The following is a 13,031-nucleotide window of genomic DNA, read 5'->3' as shown; positions in this document are numbered from 1 at the left end:
AGTATATGGGGGTCTAGTGCAGCAGGGGATACAACCCGTCGGCTTTGGACAATGACGTCACAAGTCGCCAGAGAGCAGTTTACCATTTTTGCTTTTGCTGTTATGTTTCAGTTTCGTTTTTTTACTGATTGCTTAATAAAGTGGATCTGTTTATTCTATCTCGTGAGATTTTTTTTTTAAAAAGCCAAAAAACACTTATCAGCCACTGAAGGGAGCTACAACACTAAGAAGAATCGCTTCTCGATTGGCCACTTGTGACGTCATTGTCCAAAGCCGACGGGTTGTATCCCCTGCTACACTAGTCCCGTATATGGTACCATACCAGCAGTCACTTTATGAGCTTATGGGCACCGACAGACAACCTAAACTGGAATTTGAACCTCACTGCTCTGAAATACAAAAAGAGAAGGAAGGAAGATTGTAGTTAATAATCTAACTGACATCATAAGATAGGAAGAATATTCTCAGTTGTACAAAAATACAGTAGGAAACAGCTGAGAATGCTGCCCTCCTCAAGCAACATAGAAAATCCATAGTAGGCCTAAATGAGGATCTGAAAATTATTCCTCTTGAATGCGAATCAAGACTGTACGTTCATATATAAGACAGGGCACAAGAGGCCACAACTCTGAACTTGAGTTCAGAAGAATCTAGCTATCAGGCCAATAAATGTTTTGCAAACAAAACAAACACCATGGTTCAATAACTGGGACAGCAAACTTCATTTTCGGTTTTGTTGCCGCAGTGATATGACTCAACTAATTCTTGGAAAGCACCACATTGATTTCTCTAATGACTTGCAAATACAGAGTTAGTTTCAATAGAAATAAGATGATGATATGTGTGACAACTTAAAGTGGTACACCAGCACAAAAATTCTGCATTTCACATTGTAATCACACAATGCTCTGGACCATCAGCATATTATTATTAAGTTGTTGCTCTCATCCTCCTAGACACCCCCAGCATCAGGTTATTCACTCAGATAATAATCCACTTTGGCAGAAACATACTATGTACGGCTGTAGCAAGCTCTAACATGTGACTCAACTAAGTATTATCAAAAAGTAACTTTTGTTATTGATTTTCTGCAAACAAGCCTCATGCATGTTATAATGCACCAAGAACGAATTGGACAAGGGTGCCAAATAGCGCACTTATGGTCCAAGTTGTAAAACTCTATTTGCAGTCCTACCTGCGGAAGAATCTGGACTTCAATCACCTCCTGACCACCCCGATTTTCATCTCTAAGAGTGACAGACGTCTGGAAGGGTGCCATAGAATCCTCTGCTTTCCTGTTACTTCGGCTGCTCCTAGCAAAATGTCTCTAAGTGAACAAAAACGAAATAAATTGCCAACATAAAACTTAATAGGATTTACACTTCCTCTTACCTTAAGCTATGATTATTATGTAGTCTGTGGTTGTTCCTGTGAGTATGACTTCGCGATCTCCTGGATCTGGTACTCTGTTCGCTCACAGCCGACTTCACAGACTCCGTCTCCATTACTAGCTACATTAAAGAAATTAAACAGCTCCGGAAAGCAGTAAATTGTTCATCACGTCTGTTCTGACCTGTATGCACTCATAGTAGTTTTATTTTAGCACCAACTTCAATACACCGTATAAGACTCAGTGATCCCATATACGCTAATCGCACGTCCCAATAATCAGACCTGAGTACGCGACTGCATCGTTTGCTGTCAAACAATGCCTTATTTCGTGAAACTATACTGCTTCTGAACCAACATGTCAAATACACTACAAGTGTAGCACAATGGGAATAACCTGGAGCTTTTCCCTCCAGCTTCGTCAACACGCGCAACATTTATAACTTCCTCTCTTATTCGGCTACATCAACACATCACATACAAAACAGCGTTGTCTTGAAAGTCTATGAACTTTGCGTACGTATCGATCCTATGACAGAAATAGTTCGATTTCATACATCGATAGTACGACATTGCGGTGAGGTCGAAAACTTGGTCGTTATCGAAAAAAGTCAAATTTTGGTAGCCGCTAGATTCACCACGGCAAACTTCTCCGTGACGTCACTATCACGTGTACTTGCCAAGTTCCGACCATCGGGAACGTTTATCGACTTTCCCGATCCTATTGTGTCTGGGCGCTGCGAGTTTCTCGTGAAACTGTCATCCAATTTGTTCTTAATCTACTTCCACACATTAGTGCCAACGTTGGCAAATATTTGTGGGACAGCGCCCAAACATTTGAGCCAACATTCAGTTGAATTCGTATAAAACCAAGATAAATTTGTCTGAGTTGCAGGTAGCGGGTGGTGCTTTTGTGATTTAGAGTGTAAACAATATAGCTCTACTGTTCCTGAGATTTTCGAAAAACTCAACTTAGAAATGATTACAAAGATGACGACGAAATAACAAACCAACGGTTTCGAAATGACAAAGACATAGAACTCAATGAAAGTGCCAATGTGTGGTCCGCGTAGCGGTATTAGTCAAATGTTCTTTGATGTTCCATTGAAATACCGACAAGCAATGGAGTCGTACCAACATTGGAGCCAACGTTGGTTCCAATGCTGTTTCATTGATCCACGCACTGGACGAACACTATTAGCACCAACGTTGGCCCCAATGTGTGGCCCCTGGACGAATAGGTATCATGATTTTGGAATGAAATTTCCACTCTGCAGCTGAGTGTGCACTGATATAAAACTTCGTGGCAGACTGAAACTGTGTGCCGGACCTAGACTCGACTTCGGGACCTGAGTTCGAGTCTCTGTCTGGCACACACTTTTAATCTGCCAGGAAGTTTCATCATGATTTCGGTTGGGAGTGGGACTTGCACCCATCGTCATGTTGATGCATGCCACCAGCTAGGGAACATTTTTTTTAGTAGTTTACCTATCTGAAGTAATGTGACTGGTTGCTGTTGTCAATATCTAATTATTTACAAGCTTGAAAGTAATGTGTGGATAACAAAGTTATGTTATTCTCAGGAATGGTCAGCAAATAGCCAATCGTTGTGTGTGCCCCATTAGTATTAAAAAATTGAAACGGATTTACTGGCTGTGTATCGGTGATTTGTTTATCGAGTTTGTTTTAGTTGAATTGTTCGTTCATTTGAGGACCACATACATAATGTAATTTTATCTAGTTATACATACAAAATCATGCATGCTTTGAACACCAGGCTAATAAATGTAGTATTACTGTAACACTCTTCCGAAATCGTAAAAGTATTGTATGTATGGAGTACTGTGACTGTGGTAGCCATTCTTGCTCACGAACTAAAGCAGCAATTCATATCTTCAATTGGTACATTCATTTTAATTTTGAAAACTATTCTTGCCTTTTCTTTGAAAGTGTGAACCTGCCAACTTCGTACTGGCTATTTCTAAACCATAATTATGTATTATGATAAATACTTGAGGTTAAGTTTTCCCAATGATAAAAGAGTGATGGCTGTGTTAAATATTTTGTAATATATGCGAAAAATTACAATTCACTGCGAGAAAACTTACCTACCTTTACACTTTTGAAAGTAACAGAAATAACAAGAAAAAATGAGTTGCAATTACATTCCTGCTCTAATATCAGAATAAATTACATCTGTATAGTATTAGGATGTTCTTGTTTGGAAAACGTTTCCTTAAGTAACTAGCGATTGAATTTTTATTTTTAGGAGGCTGGGAAAAGTTACGTTTTAATGCTTTTTCAAATATATGTCTTTTCTATGCTTTTTACTTTGAGTGGTAATTACTTTGTTTTACTAGATCATCAACGTATTTCGAACATTTACTGGCATTTGCGTGTTCCATGCTTAATTTGAGAATTATTGAGAAATACAATTAACTCCTGGGAGAGAGCGCTCTTTTCTGTACATAATATCAAACATTACAGAACACACTTTCTTCAGTTAATAAGGTCCCTGAATTTTTTTTTTTAGAAAAGACAAAAAAAAATCACTTTTAGATGTAGCACAATGCGAACCGACGTATTAGCTAGACTTCTTTTATATTACCACGCACTTGAATCACTACGCCACTATAGAGCCTTACAACATCCAACTCGGCTTTAAATTTAAACACCGTGAAGACTTCATCTGTCGTTATGTTATTACCTTATATTTAATTATAACAAATCTTAGCCGGCCAGAGTGGCCGTGTGGTTCTATGCGCTACAGTCTGGAGCCGAGTGACCGCTAAGGTCGCAGGTTCAAATCCTGCTTCAGGCATGGATGTGTGTGATGTCCTTAGGTTAGTTAGGTTTAATTAGTTCTAAGTTCTAGGCGACTGATGACCTCAGAAGTTGAGTCGCATAGTGCTTAGAGCCATTCGAACCGTTTTATTACAAATCTTATCAACAGCGACGCGTTTTCGAGAGATCTTCAATATTTGAAGCAGCCTATATCCATAGGACATACATAGTAGTTTCAAACCTGAAAAATATAATCGTATAATCGTGTCTAGGGACAGAAAATCTTGGCACCGATCGGGTGTGCTCGGCTAGCCTTGGGTCAGCAGCTCAGAGCAGGAAAACATATAGTTGTAATTTGTGCACTGCAAGATATGGCAGTATTAAAGGCTTACATCGCCAGATTGTCGAAGATCGAGGAATGATAGCCAAAATTTTCGTAAAAATTAATGATGAAGATTTAGGAGAGTAAAAATTAGCAGAGAAACTAAGGTATAGAGGTTTCCGTTTAACCTGCAAATTCTTACAACAGATTACATTTCTAGATCATTCGCCTTAATTTTTAATCTTGAATGCCATAAACCTTGCTATACCAGAACATTAGGGAAAGAACGCTGTTGCCACGATGTTCTTCTAACCTCATACTAAATATTGGACTTCTCATATGTGTAATTTATACCAAATTTCATCAAAATCGAAACTAACGACATAAAAAATTAGTTTATTTCAACAATCTGATATACACTGAGACGCCAAAGAAATTGGTATACAATACAGAGATATGTAAACAGCCAGAATACGACGCTGCGGTCGGCAACGCCTACATAAGACAACAATTGTCCGCCGCAGTTGTAATATTGGTTACTGCAGCTACAATGGCAGGTTATCAAGATTTAGGAGAGTCTGAACTTGATGTTATAGTCGGCGCATGAGCGATGGGATACAACAATTCCGAGGTAGCAATTAAATGGGGATTTCCCATGAGTTTATCGTGACAATCAGAAATCTGGTAAAATGGAAACGTCGTGTGGCTAGGGCCTCCCGTCGGGTAGACCGTTCGCCTTGTGCAGGTCTCTCAATTTGACGCCACTTCGGCGACCTGCGCGTCGCTGGGGATGAAATGATGATGATTGGGACAACACAACACCCAGTCCCTGAGCGGAGAAAATCTCTGACCCAGCCGGGAATCGAACCCGTGCCCTTAGGATTGACAGTCTGTCACGCTGACCACTCAGCTACCGGGGCGGACAGAAATCTGGTGAAACATCAAATCTCCGACATTGCTGTGACCGGAAAAATATCCTGCAAGAATGGGACCAACGACGACTGAAAAGAATCGTTCAACGTGACAGAAGTGCAACCCTTCTGCAAGTTGCTGCAGATTTCCATGCTGGGCCATCAACAAGTGTCAGTATGCGAAACATCATCAATATGAGCCTAAGGCCCACTCGTGTACCCTTGATGACTGCACAACACAAAGATTTACACCTCACCTTGGCCTGTCAACACTGACACTGGACTGATGATGACTAGAAACATGTTGCCTGGTTGGCCAAGTCTTGTTTCAAATTGCATGGAGTGGATGGACGTGTACAGGTATGGAGACAACCTCATGAATCCATGGACCCTGCATGTCAGCAGGGGAATGTTCAAGGTGGTGGAGGCTCTGTGATGGTGTGCAGTTGGAATGACATGGGATACCTGATACGTCTACATACGAGTCTGACAGGTGACGCGTACGTAAGCATCCCGTCTGATCATTTCCGTTCATGTCCGTTGTTCATTCCGACGAACTTGGACAATTCTAGCAGGACAATGCGATACCCCACACGTCCAGAATTGCTACAGAGTGGGTCCAGGGACACTATTCTGAGTTCAAACACGTCTACTGACTGCCAGACTCCCCAGACATAAACATTATTGAGCATATCTGGGATGCCTTGGAACGTGCTGTTCAGAAGAGATCTCCACTCCCTCGTACTCTCACGGATTTATGGACAGCCACGCAAAATTCATGGTCTCAATTCCCTCCACCACGCTTTCAGACATTAATCAAGTTCATGGAACGTCATGTTGCACCACTTCTGCTTGCTCGAGGGGGCCCTACATGATATTAGAAGATGGACCAGTTTCTTTGGCACTTCAGTGTAGAATGTCTCATTTTCTGTATTTGCAATTTAAATACCTCATTTCTGACGCGTTTGTAAGTTTACATCTCGCATCAAAAAAACAAACTATCACCTACTTTGTCATGGTTCTGACCATTAAAAACGTGCTTTGGCATTTTGCTTTACTTTTCTCATTTTCATTAACAGTGACAATTTTCATTTGCTTTTTATTTATCAGCAAAAACACTAATGAAAAGCACACAAGCAGCTTTTATTTTCAATTCACACTGTTGTACGATACTAAAGTAAGTTTAACAATCAATAATCTTGAATTACTGCAACACATTTTGCATCTTACTGGCAAACTTCTTCATCTGAAAGATCTTTAGCAAGAAAAATTCCTATATCAGTATGCGTTTGAAAACAGTTCGCCGAATTTTTAAAATACGGTATTTAATACACTGACAGAAAATACATACAGTTTAGATCGTGCTCTAATAATAGGATCATTACGCTAACTAGCTGACATTACAAAATCTGTCAACTTTTTCTGATTCTCTACGCCTGTGCAATACATTAATAACTACTCCTGCACCTCCAGGAGTGTGCAACATATTTACTAGTGTTTGTGTTACTGGCAAATTCAATTCGCTGAAAGGAATGCTACATAAAAATACATAGCTGCTCGTAAACTGTTGTAGTTTGATCCAAACTTTTCGAGATAACTAAACAACATCCTCAGGATCAAATTAAGCTTTTGGTTAATGAAGGGAACCAATGTCAGGCGATTGTGCAACCTTTGGCGATAAACACGGGATGCAGATCAACCTATCCGTGTAGACCACTGCAGTCAGAAACGTGTAGTATTAGTCAGTTAAGATAACAAGAACTGGAATATTTTTCTTGTGAAAAATTACTCGTAGTTTACGGACAAGTTAGCTATGTTTTTAGTTGTGGGATATATATTCGAGGAATTTTTTGTAAAGTGCTTCATTACCGTAAACTATAGGTCCTAAAAACCGCATGAGCGGCTTAGGCACTTCGAAACATTGTGATGTGATGCCTGTAACAATGTACATGAGATTAAAAACGTCAGTAATTAACGTACAGTTTTGAATTTCGCGCGGAACGAATCAAATACCTCCTTGTCCATGTTAGACTGTGCTTGTCCTAAAGCCCGGTCCACATGCAACGATCTGTCTGCGCAGACATTGGCGCAGATGTCTGTACATGCAAATGATCGCTGCAAATGTGGTGTGTTCACACGACACAAACCCCAATCTACTACTCGCCCGTCATCAGTGGCAAGCGACTACGCTCCCCGTAAACGTCAAAAACTTAATTCAGTTATTTTGAAATATAGAAATGGAGGAAGTTCTGTTGTGGTCTGTGTTCGCAACTTCTGTTGCAAAAAACATTCTGACCAACCGCAGGAAGCAGAGAAGGCGGTCAAAATGGTGTAGACAGTGGCTGCTAAAGCGAAAGCAGTTTTCTCACGTACATTTACTGCGACAGTTGCAGGGTGAACCTTTTTTGTTTTACATTACCTCGTGTTCCATTTCCTGGCACATTGACACTCCAATTTCATCTTCAACTGTACTCCTGCTTGGTCTTGGCGTTTCCTGATCACTAAGAAAGCCAAGCAGATCAAAATACCATAACGTTCGCTGGTATACTTGATCTATTACACCAGATCTTCTAGATTTCTGAACTTTTGATAACTCTTTTCGGTAAACATTTCGCTGACAGACTTAATTTACTTGCCTTCCTGAACTCATCCTTCAGGACAGCGTAAATAGCTTCACATGTGTTGGGTATTATTTTACTCAACGCTTGTTTCGATATTGCAGTTAAAAATTCCAAATCCTTGTAGCTCCTTCATGTTGCTAGGAATCTTAATGTTAGCCAGCCGTTTATGAGGAGAAATTGCCCTTCTTTATACAAGTATTTTTTTCTCATAATATGAGGGGTTACAAGCTTTAAGAGATAATTATAAGTTCCGACATCCATCTGCAAATAATTTCGCCAGTTCGCAACGAATTTATTTATTTTATTACCGTTTCTCTGTTTGCCGAGGCGTCAACTGCCAGCAATTTTTCAATTAGAGCATTGTATGCTGCTGTCTTTTTGTCTCGGGTCACTATATTATTTACTTTTAATCTTCCACAAACATGGGTGGTTTCTATATATTTCAATGAATTCACTTACAAACTCTCGAGAACACTGACGAGTATCAGTCATTTTAATGCCCTGTGCGCACAAATACAAACACTAGACTGAGCAAACAGCTTTTCGCGCCAGATTTGCGGCGATCTCCTGTCCACACGCTCCAACCTGTCTGCGCAGATGTGGTTTGAACCCACAGATTTGAGAGGTTTCGCTCAAACCTCCAACCCCAACTTCCAGGTTTGCACACACCTCAGGTTGGTGCAAATCTTCTGTCCACACGCAACGATCTGTCTGCGCAGATGTGATGTGCGCCTTACGTGTTAATTTAGCTTGGACGGGTAGTACAAGGAAAGTTACTAAGGAATTCGAGCGACTATGGAAATAACTGTCAGAGCCGGTATTCTCCTCTGGCGGTTATCGTTATTGGCTCGTAGTTCTAGTTCTCTGGTAGTTATCGGGCTACCACCACAGATAACCTGGAAGCTGGTAACGGAATAACTGTGTGTCTAGACGTTCCTGACACGGTGACTCCAGTTAAAGGTCGTAGTTCCAGGTGATATTTCCAGAAAGGATAGTAACTGGAGCGAACAAATATTTTCGTACTGCTACGGAAATAGCCGCTGCCCATCGCGAATGACAAATAACATGTCAGAAAGTATAACATAATACAGTGGAATATAATAATTATTATCCTCATCATTTGTCAGGAGATTGTCAAAATACGTGAATATATCACAGTAACTGCTAATATTTACAGAATTGGTACACTGACAGAATAAAACACAGTTCCGTACTTTTAATAAATTTATCGTACACAGAATACCCGATCTTGACTGTTGCAACCAAGTGCTGTCAAAACTGAAATATAGCAGAATTTTTACCTAAGCTGGTCTATGAGTCTCTGTTACGATATTCATCTACAGAGTAGAAGGAGGGGTCACTGGAAGCGTCTGATTCCACCCGCCTGCTTCGACGTAAAGGTGTTGTGGTGTGTGAATGTCATTACGGCACGGTGTTTATGAGTTAGTTTTTGTTTTTGTTTGTGTGTGTGGGGGGGGGGGGGGCTGTCGATCTAGGTTGCAGTGCCGGAATTTGCTGGTGGTAATTAATTTTTTTTTTCTAGCTGTGATGTTTTGTGTATTTATGAAGTATTGAATGTGATTTAATTTATGTAGGGATGATTGATTTGTGGACTTTTGGGATTGTGGTTTTATTTTTCGCAGTTGTAGGTGTTGGTTTTTTGGCATCAGTAGCTGTGGTGGACCTATATAGGTCACCGGATAATGACCGATTCCCATTTTCATAATTGTGTGTGTTGATGTTTTAGTATCGTCATCTGAGGTTGACCTATGTAGGTCAAGGGAAATGTTTGATTCCAATTTTCGTACTTTTAGTTGTGGGTATTGGTGTTTTGGTATGGTCACCTACAGTTGACCTATATTGTTCAAGGGAAGTGTCCGATTCCTGCAGATTTTTGTTGGTGTAGCAAAATGCTGTATTTTTTTTCTTTTTGTTCTTCATTTTGTGTTTTGGGATCATGGTGTGTTTTTTTTACTAGCTTGTCCTCACCTTAAAACCCCCAACTTCCCGCAGTTGTCCCATTGGTTTGATTGTATTTTTGGTGGGAAATGTTATTGTATTATTTATATGTATCTTCATGTTTGTTGCCATGTGTATGTAGTGACGTCATAGACACACTTAAAATAGACATTTCCGGCATATTGATGATGGGTGGAATCAGACACTTATGTATCAAATAGTCATTCAAACACACTGTAAACCGTGCCTTATCTGAAACTAAGTTTTTAATGGTTGCTGACTTGCTGGCAGCTTATTGAAAATGCATGTTCCTGAATATTGGACCCCTTTTGGACCAAGGTAAGTAATTTTAGGTCTTCATGTAGATTGCTGTTCCCATTTCTAGTACTGATATTATGTATTAAGCTATTGGTTGGAAATACTTGTAACAAATTTCATTAAGGAATAAATATACTAGGAAGCAGTGGTTAGAATACAAAGTTCCTTGAACAGGTTCCTACATGATGTTCTTGAATTGATACCACAAACGATTTTTATTACACGCTTTTACATGCGAAAAACTTTTGCTACGTTTGATGAGTTACCACAGAATATGTTCCCTTATGAAATAATAGAATGAAAAAATGTGGTATGCCCTTCCCAACTGAATTTATTATCGAGTTGTAGTCCCAGAAATGTAACACTGTCAACCTTTTCGATCTGTATGTCTTCATATGTTATAAACATGCTGTCGCTGGAGAAATCGAGCAGTTTGCAAATCTGACATAAAACTTGGATTAGCGTACTCACACTTTCCCCAATAGGACTAGCTTTTACAGCACAGGAGTAAATGAATCTGTCACATTACGTATATTTTTTGTTGTATTACAAGGCTGTACACTTTATTCTATTATGTGAGCAGCACAAGAAATTAAGCTTCGAATTTAACCTACAGTACTCAGTTTACATATTACTTCATACTTAAAAACGCACGTTGTTAACATTTTACTTAAACAGTGCTTTGGCGAAGTTCCGCGTACTTTCTGTCGCAGCTGCGAAGATAATATTTCTAATAGCGACCGATAACCTACAAACATATAATCTGAAACACTAATAATCGTTCTAACTTCAACTAAAATGTACCCGGAGTTAATAAGCTGAGGTTATGACACGATTCATACGATATTCCTGCTATTTCACACTACTCGCAGTTATACTGATAACTAAACTGATGGATTCCAACTATGTCGTTATTTAACTGTCGGAGTTATCGGTATTCGCTAGCGAAAAATAACTTGGCAGTTATTAATAACCGTTAACGATAACGGTTATCAAAGAATAACTGGAACTGTGATAACGGTTACTCCAGAATAACCGTTTGGCCCACCTCTACTGTCCCTAAAGTGCGCGTCATATATCTTGGCGTCCGAGTTTAGGTTCGTTCTGCGCATCTGACGTCACAAAACACAGTCAGCCAATGAACAGAGAACGACGTTGCCAGATCTCGACAGCAGTGCAGAGCATCGGACGAGTGTCTTCAGTTTTAGAAACGTTCAGTCATAAATAAAGTAATAGACCAAAAGCAATGTCTTGATAGCAGACTTTCTTTTACAGAAAGTTTGGAAAAAGCATTCTTTATACCAATTGCTTCATATTCTATTAATTAATTAAACCAAACAAGCAATAAGACTCCTAATTCAGGCGATAGCAAGGAAAGGTGTTTGTTTCAATGTCACGAACTGCTTTTTCGCAATAAAGAACAGCGGTAATTGTTTATTTCCTATTGTACTTCGACGAAGCGTGAGTAATTCATAATCACACCAACAGTGTTTATAAGTAGTTGCGTGAGCTGTTAGAGCCCTTATGGAGTTACATTATTCGATGAGCTGAGGTAGCGGAACGGAAAAGGTGATGGGCTGCCACGTGAAAGTTTATGAGTTCAAACCTTGTGCGGTGCTTAATATTTTCTTTATTTAAAAACAATATTGGAGTGCCTTACTTCACGAATTTTATTCGTTTGAATGAAATTTCTAGTGCTTTGCCTCTTCATTAACTTTTTCGCTGCTGCAGACACGTGCTCCCCGCATTCCGCGCTGTGCGCAATTTTGTTATCACTGCACTTCTCGCCTGTGCAGACACATGGTGTTCCCACTGCTTTGACACACTTATCATTCGATTTCACAAAAACTATTTGGCCAAAAAATTTGATTTTTACACATCTTCTTGCCTGATACCTGCCCCCCATAAATGACTTAATTTTGTTTTGATGTGCAGCATTAAATGTAGTAAACCATTGCACGAAATTTTGAAGAGTTTGCAGAGGTAAAAGTCCATAGCGTATACTTTCCGTATGGTCGATTTTAGTTGCCACAATGTTGAGAATGAAATGTGGACAAGATACCTAAATTTCATATAATATTTACTGTATAACAATATCTCATTTAATTTAAGTACCACATAGGTGTCGTATGAAATATTGAGAAATATTCCGTCTTTCGCGACTGTAATAAAAGTTTTATATACACACGGCGCGTTTGGCTTTATTTTAAAGCTCTTCCAACGGTGAAAGGTATGGCACATACACAATGGTATTCATGTTCTATTTCTTGTTTTTGTTCCACAGTCGCAGTTTTACCAATGGTATTGAAATATATCCCTCTTCTGCAACTGTAATAAGCGACTTATTTAGACCAGACGCGTTTCTCTCTTTTGAAGCATCATAAGAGGACTGTATTTTGTGTCCTCCATTGCCAAGTCACGTTTCGTAGTTTTGTGCTGCGATAGCACAATATTCAACGTTTGTGTTGGCTCATCAGTGTTTTAGCAAATAAATGCTGTTTGTGTGTGCCACACACAAAATTATATTTGACATAGCTCTGAGCACTTCACTGACAGACGGTATATTCAAGTCCTAATGTTTTTGTAAGTCCACAGTTTTGTTTAATGTATTTTGTCTACTTCCTTTTGATTGATTGAAGTGCTTTAAAATAAAGCCAAACGTGCCCAGTGTAAGTAAAACTTTTGTTACAGTCGCGAAAGGTGGAATATTTCTCAATATTACATACG

At 39.5% G+C, this 13,031-nt stretch overlaps 1 protein-coding gene across 1 annotated transcript in view; it reads right to left on the bottom strand.

The window, feature by feature from the left end:
* Positions 1-1,884, bottom strand: part of LOC124721649 (vang-like protein 2-B) — a 71,262-nt gene extending 69,378 nt beyond the window's left edge. Inside the window, 2 exon segments of the mRNA XM_047246713.1 lie at positions 1,196-1,313; positions 1,393-1,884. Coding sequence (XP_047102669.1) covers positions 1,196-1,313; positions 1,393-1,505 — 231 coding nt within the window. The 5' untranslated portion in view covers positions 1,506-1,884.
* Positions 1,885-13,031: the final 11,147 nt, after the last annotated feature.

The sequence above is a fragment of the Schistocerca piceifrons genome, chromosome X (assembly GCF_021461385.2).
Source record: "Schistocerca piceifrons isolate TAMUIC-IGC-003096 chromosome X, iqSchPice1.1, whole genome shotgun sequence".
NCBI classification, from domain to species: domain Eukaryota; kingdom Metazoa; phylum Arthropoda; class Insecta; order Orthoptera; family Acrididae; genus Schistocerca; species Schistocerca piceifrons.
Note: the sequence above shows the minus strand (reverse complement) of the source record. Positions and strands in the feature narration are given on the sequence as shown.